At 43.2% G+C, this 22,639-nt stretch overlaps 1 protein-coding gene across 1 annotated transcript in view; it reads left to right on the top strand.

Moving 5' to 3' along the window:
• Nucleotides 1-501: 501 nt before the first annotated feature.
• SCPEP1 (serine carboxypeptidase 1) overlaps nt 502-22,639 on the top strand; it is a 35,990-nt gene continuing 13,852 nt past the window's right edge. The window contains exons 1-9 of the mRNA XM_017674571.3: nt 502-657; nt 3,048-3,196; nt 7,869-7,958; nt 11,528-11,683; nt 12,009-12,083; nt 16,649-16,721; nt 20,681-20,718; nt 21,209-21,337; nt 21,947-22,040. Coding sequence (XP_017530060.1) covers nt 597-657; nt 3,048-3,196; nt 7,869-7,958; nt 11,528-11,683; nt 12,009-12,083; nt 16,649-16,721; nt 20,681-20,718; nt 21,209-21,337; nt 21,947-22,040 — 865 coding nt within the window. The 5' untranslated portion in view covers nt 502-596. The remainder of the gene's footprint in view (nt 658-3,047; nt 3,197-7,868; nt 7,959-11,527; nt 11,684-12,008; nt 12,084-16,648; nt 16,722-20,680; nt 20,719-21,208; nt 21,338-21,946; nt 22,041-22,639) is intronic.

Below are 22,639 nucleotides of genomic sequence, written 5' to 3'. Positions count from 1 at the left end.
CAGGCTCAGGGATGTGCCACTGATACTGAGACCCCTGGTACTGATTCCTTGGGAATTCTCCCTGCCAAAAACAAACTTTATGTATGTAATTTTATATGAAAAATAACTTTTAAAAGATCTGTGAAAATCCAGAATTCAACAGTTTCCAAGAACCAGCTGATTTGGGCTTAATCTGTTATGAGGCAGATGCAGCAGTTTTTGAAATGCCAGGCCATTTGTTGGAAAGTAAAAAGCTGGATGGGGCAAGCAGGCTCGTCCTCCTGGTTATTTCTCCGTAGCGTCTCAGTCCTGTCGCACAACCTAAGTCAGAAAATGCATTAAACGTCTCTTACTCTCTGCTCTGACCCCAAAACCGCCAAGAACGCCATCGTCGGGCGGACAGAACACTTGAGCACTGTTCCATGGGCCCGCCCACGGAGCGCACGCGGGTGATGCTAGCGACTCGCCCTCAAAGACCCCGCCCCCAGACTTACCAGACGGACAGGGCCCCGCCCCATGCCGTCCCCCGCCCGGGCCCCACCCGGGCCCCGCCCGCCGCCATCACGTGGTGGGGCGCCTGTCCAGCCTGCCGCAAATGCTGCCGCGCAGTGTTCGTCATGGAGCTGGTGCTTTCGAGCTCTTTCCTGGTGGTGGTGCAGCTTCTGGGCCTCAGCACGGGTAGGTTCGGGCAAAAGGTGCCTCGGCGGCCGTTGCCTGCTCCAAGGATGAGAGCCTCTTAGTGAGTTTGTGCTCTTTAAAGCAAATTTCTTTTCCCCGGTTTTTACCTTGAGTAATTATATTGCTTGTGAATCTTTTTTTTCTTTTTCTTTTTTTAAATTGAAAGTGCTTTTTCCACCCATTTTTGGTTCCGCATGGTCTGGTGCCTTTTTCCTCCCTATGCCTACGTAGCAGCAGTTGTGCAAAATATATGATTTGGAGGAACAACTGATCAGTTGAGGTTTCTAATATTCTAAGACCACCTGCCTTTTCCTGATGTTGTTTTTACTTTGAGCTGAAACTTGCAGTCCAAAAGACCCTGGAAAATACTGCCACAAAGTGCATGTTTCATTGAGATAAGGCCTTTCTCCCTCTGCTTGATCACAACAGACAAGATAACATCTCTCCCACCACAAATCTTCTTGGCAAAAGCAAATTCACTTTTAATAAGGATGACTTGTATTCTTTTCTTTCAACATAACATCCCCTGGTCTAAATTCAAACTGAGAATTTGAACGGGCCTCAAACTTGCGAGTTGCTTAAGAGTTCTTGTTTTCCCTTTTGTAAAATATGGATCTTCAGCTTGTGGCTGGGAAATGTTGTCAAATATGTTGCCTCCAAAGTTTTTAACAGTGGTCAGTGCCTGGGGAGGGAGAAGTGCCATGGGTTAGGTCAAAAGGGACCTGAGCCTTATCTGTCATTTTCAAGGAGACGGTACACCTGTGTTACTTGTGTATAGACCTTATAGCCACATCTATAATACTCTAGTGGTCCTGTTTGGTTCTTCAGGCCACTTGCTGAAGGTTCTCCTCATCTCCATCCTTACCAGGTACAAATCTGCATTGTTCATCTACTTCCTTATATTCTCAAGACCAATTTTTGTTCATTGACTTGCCACTGGGGCTTGAAATTAAGAAAGGAGGAAGGGAAGGCAGAGAACTCCAGTCACCAAGGGTCACCTCTCTCATCACATTTTAACATCAACCTTTTTTTTACCCACAGAGTGGTATTTGAGAAAAAAAGATGGTGCCTTGAAAGTAGTTACTTTAGCAAAAGTGACTTAGAAAATGTATTTAACCTACTCTCCTTGATACATGTTTTGCAGTGCTAGAAAAGTTAATTAACGAAAATTGGAGTTGCAGGATTAAAGCTGGAGGGCTAGATCCCCATTTTACAATAGGGAAAACAGAACTGTTCAGCAGCTTGCCTAAGGTCACAAGGCAAGTTTGTGTTCAGTTCGAATTCTCAGTTGTTGATTCAGACCAGGAGATGTTAAGACATATCTAACAGGATGGAATGTATACATGGCTTTCGATAAATTTTTTGTCAGACTGCCTTCCCTGAAAGTCACGCCACTGTTCATGCTAGCCAACAGTGCTGAGGGGCATTTCCTGTCTTCTTGTGGACATCAAGCACCTGCCATCATTTTTTGTCTGTCACACGAAAATGAGCAAAGATTGTATAGTGACCTCATTGCTTTAATTTTCATATCTTTGAGTATTAGTGATGTTAACCGTTCTTTCACATATTTATCAGAAATTATTTCCTCATGGCCTTTACCCATCTATCTAACTATTAGAAACTTCCCTTTCTTAAATGGTTTACATAAATAAGGAAAATTAACTTTTGTCATATTTGTTGCAGATCTTTCTTTGTGGTCTGCCTTATTTTTAATGTACAGAAATTTTTTTGTACAGAAATATAGTCAGTTTCTGTCCTCAGCTGTGTTGGTATTTTCCTTTGTAGTCTCTGGGGTATGCTTACATCATTTCCTCATCCAGAGGTCAGGAAAGTATTCAACTATGTTTTAATGTTACTTTTAATATTTTAATTCTAAAATTGAAATACTTAATCTGCTTGGGGATTATTTTGGTTTATAACATTAAGAGAGGACCTACATTTCTATTTTTTCCTTCAAAAAAACCTAACAGTTGCCCTGGCATAATAGAGTCAGATCTTGGCTCCAGTCATTTGTGATGCCCTTTAATCATCTATTAAATGAGATACAAAAACCAGCATGTTGCCTTTTGAGATTTTTTTTTCTCCCAAATATGTAAATCTCTCTTTTTTAAAACAACTGTAATAGTGTTTCACACTTATGGTTAAAAATCCAAATATTACAGAGGGTGTAGAGGAAAAAGTGAAAGCCCCCCACCTCCTATTCCACTATCTAAGTTTGGTTTGTTTTTCGTAACTGAGGTAGTTTTCCTTATCCACAATATGTTAGAATGAGTAATCTGCCTGAGATATAAACCAGATCATTTCTAGCCTAGCATAGCCGTATCTACTGGGCTTGGGATTTACCTGGACATTAGACATTCTTCAGGAATATCGAATTGTTCTTGTTTCAGGCGCTGTCATCGACTGGCCCACAGAGGACGGAAAGGAAGTGTGGGATTATGTGACCGTCCGGAAGGATGCCCACATGTTCTGGTGGCTCTATTATGCCACCAGCCCCTGCAAGAACTACTCAGAGCTGCCCCTGGTCATGTGGCTTCAGGTAAAATCGGCTTCACTGCCTGGCCCACTTACCTACCACTTTGCTTATTCTCAAGTGCTCACAGCTCAGCAGTAAAGGACTGATCTGGTGCAGTAGCCAGCTGGGGGATCCTATGCTTGGGTGCATTGTCCTTCAAGGCAGTGATGTGCCAGGGAGGCCAAATCAGAGAGGGAGGGATTCTAGCCTTTTGGCAGGGTCCTTTTATATTGAGCCCAGACAGCAACAGGACCCTTTATTGGAAGCTCCTGAAGATACCGTTGACCATATGCTAACAGAAAGTCTTTTGAAGGTTCCAAAGCAAAGAGAGGTACCCTGACCAGCCCTCCCTCTCTCTCCCTCTTTTCCCAGTCCTTTCCTAGACTTTAACTTCTTGCTCCCAGAAAAAGCCAGTCTTTTCAAATGACTCAGCCTTTTGTATATTCATGTTAAATATTGAGCCTTCTCCTCTATAGGTGTCTTTGCACTCTAAATTTGGGCTTTGATTGTAGGATGGAAGGCAGGAAACTGGTTGAAGGATATTTGGGGTCAAGCAGAGGATCCTTCCTTGCATATCTGAGATACCTGTCAAAGGTGGCCCACACTCACCAAGATCAGTCTCTAGGGAGGAGTTGAAGAACGGTCTTGCTTCAGTCTCTAGAAACTGTAGGTATGGGCCTAGATGGGCCCCCAGGTTGCTCAGCAGGAAATAAGGTGCCCTGGTGTTCACCTCCATGGGACACAAATGTCACTTCCTCTAAAAATGTCTGTATCACAAGCAGCCTCCTATTGCCCCAGGCTTCGCCTCCTGGGTCAGCCCGTGCAGACTTCCTGGTGAGAGAAAGCAAAACTAAGCAGTTTGCAGGGATGGGCCTTTCTTTTTTAGGATTATCCCAAGTGTCTCCCTTGAGGGCTGGAGGTGAAGCTTAACCAAGGGTGCAGGTGTGAAAATGTTTCAGAGGAACCCATACATGTAGCCCAGGGAATTTCTGTCCACCTCTGGGGTGGCTGGAGATGAAGATAAACCAGGTTGTCAAGGACTGGGGAGAGCAGTGCTGTGGACAAGGCCAGGTCCTCCAGTCAGGAGACCGCGGTTCCTGATGCCTTCCTGCCACTTAAAGCTATGGGAAGACACTTCCCTTTTCTGGGCTTTCTAATCTTGGGGATTTCAATGGTTTTCCAACTTCTTATTAATCAACAGAACTTTTTCCACCCCCAAGTGAAAGCTAACACACGGGCCAAAGCAAAAGAAAGCAGAAGCCCTAGGGTGGGGGTGGGGTGCCCCGTCCCATCCTTTCATCCTCCCCTTTGTCACATGCCCCCCGTGTGGCACTTTCTGGGCTCTCAGGAGCGCAATTTGAAAACCACTGAATGTCAGAAGTTGCAAACCTTTCTTTTGGTCTATTGCTGAGTGGAGTGGTTGTCCTATTTGAATTAATTTCCAACATTTAAAAATCAAGAGATTTCCTTTTTCTAAAAATCAGGAGACTTAGCAATCTGGGGCATGAATTTACTATGCCAAAGCTGAGTGGCTTGGCTCCCTTTCAGACAGGGCAGGAGCTCCTGGAGGAGGCGGAGCCCTCAGATTCCTCTGCTCCATGCGGTGCCCAGGCACTTCCTGGCCCCCATAGTTTGTGCCCTTTGGTTAAGTTAACACTCTGAGCTGAGATGCTCTTGAAGGTTATCAGCTGGCTGGCTAACTAACCTGCTTTTCATTTCCTCAGAGCCCTCAGAGAAAAGAAAAAAATATAATATTAAGGACGAAATAATCAATTTAGATTAAAAGGAGACCTGTTTTAGCAGTCTGCCGAGGACCCATGCACAAACTTCTCTGGGCAGGTCTTGAGAATTGAGGTCATGTCATCTGAGTGAAGTAACACTGAGTGGAATAGTGAGCTATTTTTGGTACACTTTGAAGCCATCTAAGCATTTGACCTTCAACCATGTTTCAGTCCCTGGGTAGCGCTGGGCCATGATAGTATCTCATCCCAAAGTTCTAGACAAAAAAGATGCCGCTGCAGGATGCTTCTGTACGAAGAGACCAAAAGCATCCTTCAGCCAGCTTCTTGTTGCCATTGGGCTGGGGGTGGATCACCTCCTGCTGCCAACCATGGCTTATCAGAAGCAGAACAGGAAATTGAGCTTTTTCCTCAAAGACCAAGCCCCCTAGGATTCCTGGCTTCCCTCCTGGCCCATCCTAATAAGCCCACTGGGAAAAGGGGCCCAGCACTCACTCGAGGGTACATACTTTCTAGGTTTTTTATTTTTTACTTATTGCATTATAAGCATTTTTCAATTTTTCAATATAATTTTTCATAGTTTGTGATTCTACATGGCAGTTTCACATTACATCCTGTAGACGTCATGATTTACTGACCTGTTCCTCTACTGAGGGACATTGGGGCTGAGTCTTTTTGCTGTTATCGATACCACTGTGAAGATCAGCTCCCTCCGGTTTGTGAGTTTTTTAATAGTGCTTTAGGAAATCTTAAGATACAGAGTGCATGTAATTACAGGGATTTGTAGCCTCCTGATTTTGTAATAGGTAGGTTGGTGTGGGTTCAAAACATTAGTTTCATAAAGACCTTCCCTTTTGGGGTCCTAGTTACCCAAGTGCTGATTTTATATATCTTTTTCTTCTTTAGGTTTCCCAATCCAAATTGCCCTGACTTCTGTTTCGCTTGAGTTATTCTCTTCTATCTTTGCACATCTCCTTTTCCTATCCATCTTGCTCATGTGCAGTGAGGCAGTAGCCTTTTTTTTTTTTAAGGCCCTTGACTTGTCCCTTCATCTCAGTTGGTAATGCTTTTAGCAAAGCCTCCTTGGCTCTGGTGGCCCCAAGGTTTTGTCTGGTAAAGTACCATCTTACCCCTGTCTCCTGAAGGGCCTCCTCCCTCTCTTAGCCCTTTAGAACCCATAGAAACTCTGCCTCTCACAGCTGGGGATCCCAGCACCACGCTTCCACTCAGAATCCTGCTTTACCTTTGGCCCTAGAGGCCCGGAGTATTGTGTGCTCCCTGCCCTGGGACTTTTATGTCAGCCACATTGTATCCTGGGGATCGACTTGATCCAACTACTCCTCAGTCTGGGCCCCTTGCTAATCTTCAGAGACGCTGAGGAGAGGGTGGTAGGGAGGAGAGTCACTAGGCTCCAGATCCAGTCCTGGCAGAGCCCCTGATTACCACATCCCCTTGACAGTGCTCTCTGAAAGGAAAGGGGTTAGACAAAGTATTTTGAAGGCCAGTGAGCTCCATGGCAGGCTAGGGTTCAAGCTTGGAGAATAGTAGGTAGGAAAGTTCCCTCTGGGGCCTTTTCCTTTTAGAAAGACTTCAGTTACTAGGAGGGTTCAGTACAGACACCCCAGGTTCACTGGATCTGTTGCCAGGTAGTTGTGTCTTGAGGGGGGGGGTCTCTCCCTGTGCACTAGGTGGAACACCAGGTGGAAACCTCAGCCTGGATGGGGGAGGGTTCTTGACTCTGATGGAGAAAGAATTCTTGAGCAGGTCAAACAAGCATAGGTAAGGAAGGAGTTTATTAAATTGAGAGTAGCAGGGAATAGAGAGAGAGCAAGGAAGAGCAGAGAAAGAAAAGGGAAGCTCGTTTAACTTCTGCTTGGCATAGGGCAGATCCCTTGCCAACTCCTAAAGCCAGGGTCACCTGGCATCCAGGATCTGCTTGTATCTGCATGGTGTGGGAATGAAGCCCCTTCCACCCCAGGATATGGGGGAGCTGCAGAGCACTGGATGGAGATTATGTTCTGAGAACTTCCCAAAGGCAAAGAAAGATTTTTGGGCAGGCTACTAAAGAGCTTGATCACACAGCTGCAGTCCTGTCTGGGTCACCCAGGTGACGGGAACGTGCAAGCCCAAATCAGAGCTCTCAGCAGCACCTCCCTACTTGTCTGAAGTAGGACAGAGAGAGTGAAGACTTGTGCTTAAGTCTAGAGAATAGAATGAAATAACATAGTGACAAAGACACCACTGGAAAAGCACAGAGACAAAACGCAGTAAGTTGAGCAGTGAGAAAGCTTTATTTAAAAAGTATACACTGGAGGACAGGGGAGTGAGGGCAGCCTCAGAGAGAGGCCCACTTAAGGGCCTAGGATTCTGTCTTTTAAGGCTTTCAAGAATGGGGCAACGGGTGGCGGTGCAGGAGGGAGGGATGTGTAGGCTTCGTATGTGGTCTCATGATGTCTCTCTCTGGTGAGAGACATTATGTTACCATCCACGGTCAGTCCTCTAGATGTTGTGTAAGATAAACTTAACACAAGAAATTAATAGATCCTGTTCTTCTCTAAGATAGTGGTTTCCCTAGAGCATGTTCCCTGGGAACATATCAGTTAGGACTGCTTGCCTTGCCTTAAGGTAGGGTGGGTTATTGTCTGATTACCAAAGAATATATTAGGAATCTTACCTCCTAACTCCCTGGTTTTTAAAATGGAATCTTTGCCTTAAGATGGAATCCCTCCTGTTCTTACTATACTGTTCATATCTCAGCATTTTCATCAGAGGCAGGAAAAGTTCATTATGATGCGTGTCCCATGTCCCTGCCTAACTTAGAGCAACCGTGCCTTTTGTATAGGGTTGACCAGCCATCACAAAATCCTAAATCGTAGTAACTGTGCTTGTCATTGTAGTGACTGTGATTGGACTAATGTGTTCTCTGGGTTTATTTCTGTTTCTTTTCTCTTCCACAGGGTGGTCCAGGTGGCTCCAGCACTGGATTTGGAAACTTTGAGGAAATTGGGCCCCTTGACAGTGCTCTCAAACCACGAAGAGCTACCTGGGTACAGTGAGGATGGCCCCTAACTGAAACTGTCACATGGGCTCTCGGAGGCTGAGCCTTACAGGGCCCTGCCCCATTCTGGGTGGAGTCACAAGTTTAGCAATCCTGCCCCACAACCCCTTCCTGTTCTCAGTGTGTCCTGGGACTGTGGGTATTACCACAGGCTTCTTCTCGAGCCAGCTTCTTAATTTCTCAGGACAGCTTGTCCCACACTGGTCTCTCTTGCCTTTCCAACTACATGACCTTCCCTTCACTTGTGTGCAGAAACCTATTCTGGCAGATACCCTGGACCTGTCATTTCCTACATACAGGTCATCTCTGCAGTCTGACACCAGGGTCCTACTCTCTGGTCACGTCTCCAACCCTTTCCTCTCTACTACTCTCCTGTGTTGCTTCTTGACTTCCTCACCTCAAACCCCTTGTCCTCTACCCTTTTGATGTCTAGCTCTCTGCCTATTTCCCCTATTCTTAGCATCACTTCCTACCCTGACCCTCTCTCCAGTCAGCCTCCCAGTGCTGGCTCCCCGTCCTCCTCCCGTCACAGCCTCGCCAGGCCCAGCCTTGGGTCAATCCCAGTCTGCACCAGCTCGGCCCCTATCCACAGGCTGCCCAATACTGGTGGGCAGAGCCACACTGTCAGCCGGGTGATGCTGTTTCCCAGTTGTGGCTTTGCTCTGGGCGCACAGCCACCCTCTGCTCTGAGCTCCTGCTCCGCTCCTCTCCCAACAGCCCCCTGCTGCATATGTTCTCCACTATCCTCGGGGCTCCTACTGTGGCCTCCCTCCCTCCCCGGGAGCTAACCTGTCTCCCTGCCCCACCAGCAAACAGAAGCCATCACACATGACCAGCTGTCCTCACTAATAAATGTATTTGCCCCTCTGCCCTTTCTTACTATCCTGCCCATCTTAGAACAACAAGCAAGGGTGTGCTCTGTGAGTCACTTCCTCCCCAGCTCCACTTCGGGAGTCAGCACCTTTCTGTATCTTTATGCCCCTTAGCTTTCTTTTCCTGGAGGTGCCAATGTACACAGGTCTTTCCCAACCTAAAAACAAATTCTTGCCTGACCTCACAAACCCCTCCAGCTCCCACCCTTTCTTACCAGAATTCTTTGTGTTTGCTCTTGCCTGTTCTTTACCTCCTGCATACCCCTTAGCCCAGAGCTTTCCCACCAGGGATCTGGGCACAGGAGGAAGTAGGTGCTAGTGAACCCAGCGCATTAACTCTAGGATTATTTCCTCTGTGGCCACGATGAGGTTGGGAAGCACTGCCCTAAGTCACTGCAATCTGTCCCCATAACTCTACTCGAGCTGTTGTCCCTGAGGTGAGCTAGCTTTCAAGTCCAAGTCCACTGGGTGCTTCTTGGGATTCATTTTCATTGACTTCTGTGCAGCACTGTTGGTCACTGACATGTCTTAGATGTTGCTATTTCCCAGTACTGTGTCCTCGGCAACTTTCCCTCCTATGTCTTCTTTGGGCAACTCCATCCTTGAAAACTGCATAAACAGTGCAAGGAAGGTGACTCCCAAGTCAGTATCTCTAGCTCAGAACTTGCTCTTTTGCCCCAAAACTATTTTGCCACTTGTCTCTTGGATATCTCCATATGGTTGTCCCTCGTACATCCCAATTCAGTAGAACCCCAGGTGGTGCTCATTATTCTGTCCTACACCAGACCCTTTATCCACCCACAAAACCAGCCAATTTCCACTCAGGTGCCTAAGCCAGAAATTAGAGCCATCCTCGTCTTCCCCTGCCCCTCATCCCTGTTGTCCAATCAGTTTTGCTTGAAAATGATTCCCTAAAACATAGCTTTATTGATATATAATTCACATACTGTACAACTCACCCATTTAAAGTGTATACGATTCAAGGCTTTTAGTATATTCAGAATTTTACAGCTATCACCAGTGATTTCAGAACATTTTCGTACCCTCTCAGCCCACAGAACCTCACACCCCTTAGCTTTTACCTCCAGTTTCTCCTTAGGCAACCACTGATCTACTTTTCTGTTTCTATAGATTTGCCTATTGTAGACATTTTATGAAAATGGAATCGTACAATATGTGGCCTTTGGTGTGTGGCTTCTTTCACTTAGCATAGTGTTTACAAGGCTTGTCCATGTAGCATACATCAGTTCTTCTTTCCTTTTTAAGGCCGAGTAGTCTGTTGTGTGGATATATCACATTTTATTTATCCACTCACCTGTTATGGACACTGGCACCCTTTGGCTCTTGTGAATAGTGTAGGGAACACTGGTGTACAAATATTGTACCTCTGTTATCAGTTTTTGGGGGATACATACCTAAGAGTGAAATTGCTAGGTCTTGTGGTTGCTCTGTGACCCACATATTGTTAGTGTTCTTCATCATCCCTTTTCCATCCCCTCTAGAGGCTGCTTTCAAAGTGTCCCCCTACCCTGTCCACTTTCCACACGCCAAGGGAGTGGAAACTCTACAGTGCAAATCAGTCCTTAGTTAAACATCTTTCAGTTACCTGAAGGATCAGATCAGATTCCTGGGCTTAAGCTGGCCCCTGCCTACCTCCAGCCACATCTTCCAACATCTGTCCATGTGCACTCTACCTTCAGGCCTCTGCATGGGCAGTTTTCCTGGTTGGACTTCATTCCTTCATCCACACATTCACACCTCCCTCACCATACTCATATATATATTTAGAACTTCTTGAGGACTCAATGCAGGATCACCTTTTCCTTAAGGTCCCCTCTGAGTCCTTTGATTTTTATCTATCTCCGTACTAGTCTAATTTAAGTGCATCTTACTTACTCTTGCCTCGGGGTCTTTGCACATGCTGTTCCCTTGGCCTAGAACATTCCTGTATGCACTTCCAACTGAAATTTCACTTCTGCTTGCAGGAGCAGAGTGCCTGACTGGCTTGTCTCCAGACCTCTCAGAACTGAGAGGGTAATACAATTGGGAAAGAGCCTGAATGAAAAGTGAGGAGACCCAGGCCTTATTCCAGATGCTGCCATTACCTGTCCGACTTTGTGACCTTGGACAAGTACAGGGCCTTTTCTGGGCTTTAATTTCCTGATCATTAAAGGACATGGCAGGACTGTGTCATCACTAAGGATCCTTCTAGATGTAAAATTCTATAACCCTAAGCCCCTTTGGAAGGGGTATAGATTATATATCCTTGTAGTATAGAGGAAAGCCAAGCCAATGTGGAAATTGGATTCATTTTGAAGAAAACTGTGTGGTAGTCAGACCTTGGATGTACTCTTAGTGCTTCAGGCTCTTGCTCAGACTGACACTGTGTGGTTCTACCTGCACTGATTATTACATTTAGGACATCTGCAAACTGTTGGAAGTGACAGCTTAGATGCTTTGCCCCTATGTATATGTCGCTCTTCCCTTCTTGCTGTTCCTTTTCTTTTCCTTTCTTTTCATAGTAGCCTATGTCCCTGCCCCTTATTTTTTAAAACGCTTTTAGCAATAGGATTATAACTACACTGATACCGCACAGGTGTGGTTTTTATTGAGCTTATATGAAATGATCAAAAGATAATTGGTGCCTGACCAACTGATTGCAGCATTTGATTTCTGTGGCATGTAGCTCCAGTCGGCCAGTCTGCTATTTGTGGATAACCCTGTGGGTACTGGGTTCAGCTATGTGAACAGGAGTGATGCATATGCCAAAGACCTTGCTACTGTGGTGTCAGACATGATGGTTCTCCTGAAGACCTTCTTCGATAGCCACAAAGAATTCCAGGTGAGCAGTGACTCAGGAGCAGCTATGCACAGGGCGAGCAGTTGCAGCACTAAAGCTTCAGAATAAATGTAAACTTCTCCAAGAGTTCAATGCCCAGCTGATTCCAGAGAAAACCTTTTTGTGCCCAAGAACAGGCTGTGGACTTTTGTTTCTATCATCACTAAACATGGTTTTTAGCTTGAAAGAGTGACCCTGGAGCCAGTATTCTACTGAGATAGAATAATCAGATATGGGGGGAAAGACCGACAAAATCAGATTTTTTGGCATGGCCTTACATGCAGTAAACATTCTAATTTAATTCTTCATAAATTCCTTTTCTTGCTAGACGATTCCATTCTACATTTTCTCAGAGTCGTATGGAGGAAAAATGGCTGCTGGCATTGGTCCAGAACTTCATAAGGTAACAGGGAAGATGACTTCAGTGTATTGGCTTCAGATAAAACTGGTTTTGTTACTTTTTGTATTCAGATGTTATTGAACATTCTTTGAATAGGACCTTGTGCATATAAAGTAAGAGTAAATCTGTAATAATAATCATAAAGAGTTTCAAAAAGAACAGTGAAGTTTCCCTGGCCAGATATTCAACAAACTAAAAAGCTATAGCCAGTATTATACTGTGGTACTGGCATTAAAACAGAAAAATAGGTTAAATGCAACAGGATAGAGTCTAGAAATATTTTATAGATACTTATAAATGTATCATATATGTAGTCATATATAAATGATAAGATAGTATTTCAAGTCATTGGGGAATAAATAGAATATTCAGTAAATGGTATGGACACAAATGGTTATCACTTTGGAAAATAGTAAAGTTGGATTCTTGCTTTGCATTAAACACCAGTTCCAGACAGATTAAACATCTAAACTATAAGAGAACCTGAGAATTTAGGGAAAGAGTTTTAAAATCTTGGGTAGGAAAGGCTATTCCTTCATAAGATGAAACACCCAGAGGATAAGTTTGACAGATGTAGACCACATACAAATTTAAAACTTCTTAGAGTTCCATAAATGATTTTAAAAGATACACACACATACATAAATATATATGATAAGAAAAAGTATTCATATCAATAAATCCATAAAAAAAAGGACAATCTCCTACATTGAAAATTGGCAAAGGATATAGCCAGCAATTTATAAAAGAAATGCAAACAGCTATGGACTATGTGAAAACACTCGACTTTTATCAGTAAGCCAAATCTATGAGTTTGCAAATATTTACAAGATTGGTAACACCCAGCCAGGAAAATAAGTGTTCTTGTGCACTTTTGGTGGGAATGGAAATTGGGCAAATCATTTTAAAGGGGCAGTTTACAGTATTTATCAATTTTTTAAATGTATGTGCCTGTTGACCCAGTAATTTCACTCCCAGGAATCTTTCCCTTGGGAATACTTAACAAATATACATGTGTCAGAGGATGTTTGATATTCCATTGCTTATAATGTCCATCAACTGAAAATAAGTTCATGGCTGTCTGTACAGGATTAGTTAAATAAAATGGTATACCTTGCATGATGGAATACTTCGCAGCCATCATCATAAAGAATGGATAGATCTGTACACATATACGTGTGTATTAATGCTTGTGACAGCAAAGGGGTTAGAAGGATATATAACCTGTTAACTGTGGTTAATTAGTGAGTGTGAGGCACAAGTGGGGCAGAGGTAAGAATTTGTCACAGTTTGTCCTGCCTATGGTGTTTACATTTTTTAGTGAGTTTATATGACTTTTGCTTTTTTAAGATTTATTGGTTCTTTTAAAAAATGAACCTTTTATAAGAAGCAGTATGTGCATGACAGAAAATTCAAAAATATAACAAACAAATTAAAAGTTAAAAGTTCACCTTCTAACCAGATAGAGATAACTACTATTAACACCTTAGTGTAGCCTTTACATCTTTTTCTGGGCTTTTATAAATAAAAAGATTTTTAACCAATACAATATCATATTATCCATAGGTCTGCAGCCTGCTTTCTTCAACCACTAATCCTCACCTTCCCACTTCAGTAAATTTTCACCTCAAATATTCAGACTTGTTTAATGGTTCCAACATGTACTTTTTGTCTGGTTTGTGTAAGCCAGTACTCAACCCAGATCCATGAATTACATCCGGCTGTTTTCATCTAGCACAGTCCCTTTTTATGACCCTGATCTGAAAAAGAAAGCAGACTACTTAACTTACAGAATGTCCCATTTTCTGGGTTTGTTTGGTAACATCTTCATGGTGTTATTTAGTTTATTCCTCTTTTCACTGTCTGTTCTACAAAACGAAGTTATAACTAGAGGCCTGATTCATTCAAGGTAAAAGTTTTGGCTAGAATATATTATAATAGGTCAGGTTTCAGGAAACTATGGCCCATAGATCTGATCTAGTCCACCACCTGTCTTTATATCACTCATAAACTAAGAATGATTTTACATTTTCAAGTTGGGGTTGGGGGTGATGTTAAAAGAAAAGGACTATTTCAGGAAACATGAAAATTATATGAAACTCAAATTTCAGTGTCCAAAAGTTTTCTTAGAACTCTCATTTGTTTACATATTGCCTGTGGCTGCCTCAGCAATATGATGGCAGAGTTAAGTATATGCAACAGAGACTGTTTGGTCTACGCAGCCTAAAATATCTAATATCTGGCCCTTTTTAGAAAAAAAAAATTGCCAACCTCTGATGTAGGTGATGTTTTGAACTTCATTTTGCTTCCTATCAGAAGGCACATAATGTCTAGATCTAATCTGATCTCTCCATTGAACTCTTACACCCTCCCCCTGGGCAGAAAGTCCCCTGAGTAGTGTTATTTCACACTATATAGATTTCCCAATTTTCATTCATCTCTCACCTAATGGTTTTAGCATTAATTTGTCATTCTTACCTAAGTCAGCAATTTTATTAGGAGTTTCAAAATGACGGTTTTTCTCCTCCTGACGTTTCGTTCACATCTGTGAGCCTGGTATTCTATAAAGTGAACTTGCCCTCATCATCTGGGACTATTTTGGTACTTTGAAATAAATTCCTTATGGAAAAGCCAGATAAATGGATAATTCTTTCCCTTTAATTACCAGTGTTTAAAGTCAGGATATTAATTGCTTTCTTATTTTAGATCTTTGAATATCTTATGCATGCACATAATTCAAAGTTCAGAAAATGTAGAAGTTATACTGTAAAAAAATTCTCTCTCTTGCCTTTGTCTCCTCCTGTAAGGCAACCTCTGTTAGTAGTTTTTTTCTGTGTCTTTCTGGAGGTTTGTCATGCCTATGTAAGCTAATTCATATATATTCTTTTTTTTTTATTAAGGTATCATTGAGATACACTCTTATGAAGGTTCCACATGAAAAACATTGTAGTTACTACATTCATCCATATTATCAAGTCCCTTCCATGCCCCATTGAAATCACTGTCCATCAGTGTAGTAAGATGCCAGAGTCACTACTTGTCTTCTCTGTGCTACGCTGTCTTCCCAGTGACCCCACACACACACACACCATGTGTACCAATCAGAATACCCATCAATCCCCTTCTCCCTCCCTCCCCACCCACCATCCCCCACCCCTCCCCTTTTGTAACCGCTTGTCCCTTCTTGGAATCTGAGTCTGCTGCTGTTTTGTTCCTTCAGTTTTGCTTCATTGTTACACTCCACAAATAAGGGAAATCATTTGGTACTTGTCTTTCTCTGCCTGGCTAATTTCAATGAACATAATACCCTCTAGCTCCGATCATGTTGTTGTAAATGGTTGGATTTGTTTTCTTCTATGGCTGAATAATATTCCATTTTGTATGTGTACCACATCTCTATCTATTCATCTATTGATGGACACTTAGGTTGCTTCCATATCTTGGCTATTGTAAATAGTGCAGCGATAAACATAAGGGTGCATATGTCTTTTTGAATCAGGGATCTTGTTTTCTTCAGGTAAATTCCTAGGAGTGGAATTACTGGGTTAAATGGTATTTCTATTTTTAGTTTTTTGAGGAACCTCCATATTGCTTTCCACAATGGCTGAACTAATTTACAGTCCCACCAACAGTGTAGGAGGGTTCCCCTTTCTCCGCATCCTTGCTAGCATCTGTTGTTCCTTGTCTTTTGGATGTTGGCCACCCTAATTGGTGTGAGGTGATATCTTATTGTGGTTTTGATTTGCATTTGCCTGATAATTAGTGATGTGGAGCATCTTTTCATGTGCTTGTTGGCCATCTGAATTTCTTCTTTGGAGAATTGTCTGTTCGTATCCTCTGCCCATTTTTTAATTGGGTTATTTGCTTTTTGGGTGTTGAGGCGTGTGAGTTCTTTATATATTTTGGATGTTAACCCCTTTGTATATATTCTTTTTTCCCTTTTTTATACAAATGATAGTGTATACTATGCACTATTTTTTGCCTCTTTAAATTTAACAAATTTTTTTAAGTTGCACCTTGTACCATGGAAATAACCATAATTCATCTAACCCATCTGGTTGATCAGTATCTAAGATTGTTTCCAATTTTCTGCTTCTGGACAGATGTATTAATTTAAGTTAAAAGGATCAGAGGAGCATGAGCTCCTAGTCCTAAAGCATCTATCCCACCCTTAAGGATCTCCTGAGGAGGCCCTTCAGTGACTGCCACTTGGACACGGACGATTGTACCCAAGGAGTCCCCTGAGCACTTTGTGAGACTTTAGTGGGGACGGTGCCAGTGTCCCTCTTAAAGAAGATAGGGGCTCACCAGACCTCACACACCTGCCAACACCCTTGGGAAAACATTAGAGAGAAGCTCAAACATCCCTACTCATTTTGTGAAGGGCAGCAGGAAAGAGTTACTTTTGTTCCCCAGTGTGTGTCCAAGCTCTTTGGATACCCAGGGAATATCCAAAGTTTTGGATACTCAGAAGTTTTCTGCAACTGAGGAAAGGCAGTGGATAAAGGCTTGCTGTTGAGGGGACGGAGGTCCTTAGCAAAGATGTTTCTTGGCCCTTCTTCCTTCAGGCCATTCAGCAAGGGACCATCCGGTGCAACTTCGCTGGGGTTGCTTTGGGTGACTCCTGGATCTCCCCTGTTGGTGAGTGTGGAATTGTCAGACATTTTTTTACTTCCTTTTCCCCGTCCTTCCCTGGGATATTGGGCTGTGTTGACCAGGTCAAAGAACAAGGCCATAGAATCTTCTGGGTCCTTGCAGAATTCAGTACAGAAAGTGTTTGCTCCACGATCATCCACAAAATTTGGGATGAGAACTCATGTACAAAGCATCAACCATGAGTTGCTATGGACTGAACCATATTCTCTTACTTGGTTCTCATAACAAAAGAATCAAATTTTACAGTTGAAGACAGTCTAAAGACTCAGGTGATGAAATTTGCCCTCTGACACCCAGCATTAGTGGCCTGGTCAGGATTCAAATCCAGGTCTTTTTGTCATTTTCCCTCCACCACTCTGATACTAACATGAGCATTTGGGGTGAAATTACTATCTGTTGCTCATATTAATGGTGCAGGCAAGATTACCATCAGGTCTTGCAACTCAGGTTTGCAGTTTCCTAACCTGAGCATCCTCGTTGGGAGTATAGATAAAAGTTTATGTTGCAAACATCTGGGGTGTGACTTCAGAAATATTCACCTCCTCCATGGGGTTAACGCCAACGCAGGATTCTAAATCTCAGCACTGTTGACATTTTCAGTCCTGTAATTCTTTGCTTTGGGGGACTGTCCTGTGCATTGTAGGGTCTTAGCATCTTTAGCTGCCAGTATTTCTACCCCAGTGTGACAGCCAAAAGTATTTCCAGACAATGCCAAATGTCCCCTGGGGAACAAAATCACCCCTGGTGGAGAACTACTTCTCTAACCAAACAAAAGGTGGCTTTTCATAGGCAAAACTACAGAGTTAGAAAACAGAAAAGTTGCCTCCTTCCTGGAGAAAGGAGGGGAATAAACTGGAAAGGGATGTACTGGAACTTTCTGTGCTTTATATATGTTCATTGGGGTGGTCGTTACATGGGTGTATATGTTTACCAAAATTCTTCTAAATGTACCTTTACCGTTGGCAATGTGTGATTATGCCTGCTTTAAGAAGAATAATTTATTAACGGTAATGTTTTCCCCAAAAAAGATAGGGGCTTGACTTCATACAGAGCCATGTCCATAATGGACTTGGGTCATTCTGATGCTACTTGGAATGGTTCTTCCCCGGTGGTGCCCTCATTCTGGGCATCTCTGGGCAGGACCGCAGCGCGTAACTGAGAGCTCTGAGTGAGCATTGCAAGAAGGCTGCTGTTTGTTTTTCCCTCCTGGATGAGCTTCTAGGACATCTTGAAACTGCAAAAGCCTTGATTAGAGGCATGAAGGTCCAGCATGTGACCAGATCTCACCAGATCTCACTCAAAATTACAGTGCTGGCTCCGTGGATGTTTTGTTGCCCTTGTCTAGCTTGGCAACACCTGATCATCTACATTTGCCCTCTTACAGCACTAAATTATGTTTTCTGCCTTTATCTTGCATCTACCTACCACTTCAGCATTTTATTAAAAATAATAATAATAATAATAAGGGAGAAATGTGGGATTCACATATAATCAGGTATAAAAATCAAACAAATAATCATATTTGACCTGATTGTTTATAGTTCATAATGCGTAATCAAAACTGAAAGTTTCTGTGATGACTGCCCTTGCACTGTTCACCATGTAAGAACTTATTCACTATGTAAGAACTTGTTCACCATGTAAGAACCTGTTCGTTATGCTTCAGAAGATTGGAGACTGTTGAGAATTAGGCTTGGGGTTGATTTATGATTATGCATTGAGTCCCCTATACAGAATTTTATTGTTGTTAACAACCATTTGATCAATAAATATGAGAGATGCCCTCTCAAAAAAAAAAATTACAGTGCTGGCCCTCCTGCTTCCTTCTGGGGTTTCATCACAGTTTCCTAACAACATTACTTTGTATGTGTTAACTTTGTTTAATGCTTACAACAGCTCCCAGGGATGGATTTTTAAAAAACAATTTTATTGAAGTGTAGTCGCCATAACATTGTATTAGTTTCAGGTGTAAGGATGGATGTTATCTTAATTTTGGAGATGATGAAACTGAGACTCAGAGAGGTTAAGCAGTTTTCCTAAAGTCACACAGCTGAAGCCAGGATTCATACCCAGGCAGCAGGTACTAAAATCCATGCCCTGACCCATCACACAGTGCCCCCCTACACTAGACCAGTAAGTTTAGCTTCATGGCTTTGCAGGTGCTACTCATCCTGCCCAGAATCTACATTTTTCACCTTGCTGTGACCCTTATGAATCTTCCTGCCCAGATCGAATACCTCCTTTCCGATCCACTCTTAAGTTTCACCCCTCCATCCCAGAACTCCTCCTTTTGGAAGGAGAAGTACTATTAATTTTCAAGAGCAATTACCAATTGCTTGCTAGGTAGTAGGTGTTGTGCTAGGAAAGATAACACAGGTGGTGCTGCATGCTTTAAGAAGACCTGCACTTCAGTATGGTACCCATAGTGACATGTGACTGTTTAAATTTAAACTAATTAAAATACAATAAAACTATCAGTGTTTCAATAGCACTAACTACCTTTCAAGTGCCAATAGCCACATGTGGGTATTGACTATTGTTTTGGGCCACACAGATATAGAACATTTCCAACACTGCAGAAAGTTCTGTTGGGCCTCTAAGGTCTATATCAGAGATAAACACACTGTGGCCTACAAATAGAGTCAGTTCTGCTGTGCTGCTGCTTTGGTAAATAAGTTTTTTATTGGGACTCAGTCACGTGCATTCATCTACGTATTTGTGAGTGAGTGGTGGTGCAACAACAGAGTTAAGTAGTTGCAATAGAGAATGGCTGGCCTACGAACTGGCCTTGGTCCCTTTACAGAAAGACTTTGTCAGTCCTGGTTAAGATCAAGCAGGGAATGGGATGCTTTGGAGAGTTGCAGATGATTCTGTATTTCAAGAACCTAAGGCATAGGCTTGGTGGTTATACTGGAGGTAAATGATACCTGGGTCCTGGAGGACCTGGTGTGCCTGCATTTCTCAGGGTGTACTCAGAAGAATACCAGCCCAGTGAGGTGCTCTGCAAAAGGCTCTGTGGTCAAATAAGTTTTGGGGGTGCTAAATACTGGCTCCATCTCCTCAAGATTTCACAGGCACATTAAAGGCTCTGAGAAGTCTTGCAGTAAAGAAATGTGTTATATTTTGTATAACCCCACAGATATTTAACAGCAAAGATCGTTTTTTTCTTCTAATACCTAGACTAAAATCCTGCAGAGCTGACGTTATTTGAAAAACACTTTGAGATGCTGGGCCTTAGGGAACCATTGAAGGCTTTTAAGCAAAGGAGTGACATTCAAATGTGTTTATAAGTTATGGTCTTTGATACTTTGCTAGCACATCTCAATGGCACTAGCCTTACTTAGTGTTATGGTCATTGTGAATCTGTCTAAACCAAGCCCAATTCTCTTTGAGGGTAAGCATTGTCTTATTCATATTTATATTTTCTAAAACCCTTTGCTGGCTTCAGTCTCTTAGTAAATTCTCAATATAATTGTGAAACAGACAGGAATTGATTGGCAGTATAGTCATAGATGCTTGAATTACAAAACCATCAGTATTATTCCTTAAGAAGCTCCTTGGCAGAAGCTAGTATCCCCCAACTGGAAGAGCAAACAGGATGCAGGGCAGAAACGTGAGGGTGGGGTAAGGTGTCAGAAAGGGTAAGGCCTGCCTGGGGGAATGCGGGCATTGGCTGTGACTCACTTGCTGGGCAAGTATCAGGCCAGATGACGGGTCATTAGTCCTGAGTCAACAGAAAGGCCCCACACCCTTGTCACACGTCTCGGCTGCTGGGGACATCAGCCCTTTATAGGCACTGTTGACTTAGTGAGGAGCCTTAAAACTCACAGCCACCGGGTTTCTTGCTTCGGTCTCTTTCTGCTTTGGGAGGGAAGCTGGCTAGGCTTTCCTGTTGGGGGGACAGCCATGACCAACTTACTTGATACACATGTGGTTTCCTTTAGATTCGGTGCTCTCCTGGGGACCTTACCTGTACAGCATGGTAAGTAGATGAGTCCGCACCTCTGCACCTCCTGTGGTGAACAGCCCAGCTGACCTCTTCTGGCTCTGTCCTGAGGAAGGATGCTTATGTGTTGATTCTGCTCCTTAGGCACAGACACTTAGTCCATATAAACTGGAGACCCTAAACAACAGCTAGCCAAATGGAAAGAAACAATAGCACAGTCACCCATTATTTCAGGTAGAAGAAACATCATTTTAAAAATCCCCTAAACTTAAAAAAAAATTTTCAAATATGCAAAAAAGTTTAAAGATCACCATGAACACCCATAAACACAATCTAGACTCAGTTTAGTTTGCATTTGGTCTATTTCTTTCATCATTAAATATGTGACTTGTAACAGTGTACTTTTATACATGAGCCCCCCTTTCTCCTTTCTCCTGCTCTTTCTGTTACCCATTCCTAACTGTAGCGGTGCCAGATTTGTATCTCTAAACAAAGTGGGCATTTTTATTCTTGGTTTGTATTCCAGTCTCTTCTCGATGACCAAGGTCTGACAGAGGTGATTCAGGTTGCAGAACAAGTCCGGGATGCTGTAAATCAGGGGCTCTACAAAAAGGCCACACAGCTATGGGGAAAAGCGGAAATGGTCATTGAACAGGTAATGGGACATGTCAGGGGCCAGCCCACTCAGTGTTTTCCTGTGGATAAAGGGCCCTTAGTTGGTGTTGTCAGGATTAGGGTCTAGCACAAGGCTCTACACATCTGAAAATAATTGCATGCCAAATGCTAAATTTGACAGGTCTGAGCAATGACAGGGTTAGAAAGCCACCCAGGCCTGCAAGACTTGCTTGTCCCTTGGCTGAATGTATGGCTTCTGTAAGAAACAGTATGTCTTGCAGAGGTGAGTGTTTGAATCTTTGCCAAGCAACATTCTGACCCCAGTGAGCAGAAGGGAAATATGCACAGCTGAGGACTCCAGTGTGTAGGACCCTCCGCAGCCCTGTCTCTGTAAATTAACACATAGGACCTTGGTTTTCTCCTGCAACATCTGAGCTCCACTCACATGAGCTGCTTGCTGTCCCCCGGAGGTTGAACTGACCCCTCTCGTCTCTGAGTTTTCAGAGCTGCATTTCTTTCCAGTCTGAGGAAATTTACGGAGTTAGAGCTGTCCTTGGATGAGATGGAGAGCCAGGTGCCTTTCTGTTTTGGAGCTTTGGTAATGTGTAAACAAAGAAAACAAACAGCCAGATATACTTCTGTATTTCAGAATGCAGATGGGGTGAACTTCTATAACATCTTAACTAAAAGCGCTCCCATGTCTGAAATGAAGTTGAGCCTAGAATTGACCCAGAGCTACCTAGGTGAGTGAACTTTGAAGTTACTAGACCCCTCTCCCCAACTCTGTGCAAGAGGAAATCAATTTTTTTGAAAAGCTTTGTTGACATATAATGCATATACTATAAAATTCACCCATGTTAACTGTATAATTCAGTGGTTTTAGTCCATTCACAGAGTGGTACAGTCATCACAGTGCAGGTTTAGGGCACTTCCATCACTCCAGGAAGATCCCACAGGTCTGCTGTCTGTTCTCATTTGCACTCCCTTCCCCAGGCAGCCACTGATTTGCTTTCTGTCTCTCTGGATTTGTCCTTTCAGGACATTTCATATAAATGGAATCATGCAAGAGGGGGTCTTTTGTATCTGGCTTCTTTCACTTAGCATGGTGTTCTTTAAGTTTGGAAACCAGTTTCTGTGTGCTTGCTGGCTAACTGGTTGGTCGTCTGTTGGCTGGAAGCCAGCATCACAATGTCAGTCCTCCTGAATCGGGCTGGATTAAGTTACTCTCGACTGACCCAGCTTCACTGGGTGCCAAAGGCCCGGCACCGTCCTCCTATAAGAGGCATATGAAGACTGTGGGAGTCCTAGATTCCTCTTCTCAGCCAACTTCCTTTGGCCATGC

Source organism: Manis javanica, chromosome 4 (genome assembly GCF_040802235.1).
Source record: "Manis javanica isolate MJ-LG chromosome 4, MJ_LKY, whole genome shotgun sequence".
Taxonomy (NCBI): Eukaryota; Metazoa; Chordata; class Mammalia; order Pholidota; family Manidae; genus Manis; species Manis javanica.
This window is presented reverse-complemented; position numbering and strand designations above follow the sequence as displayed.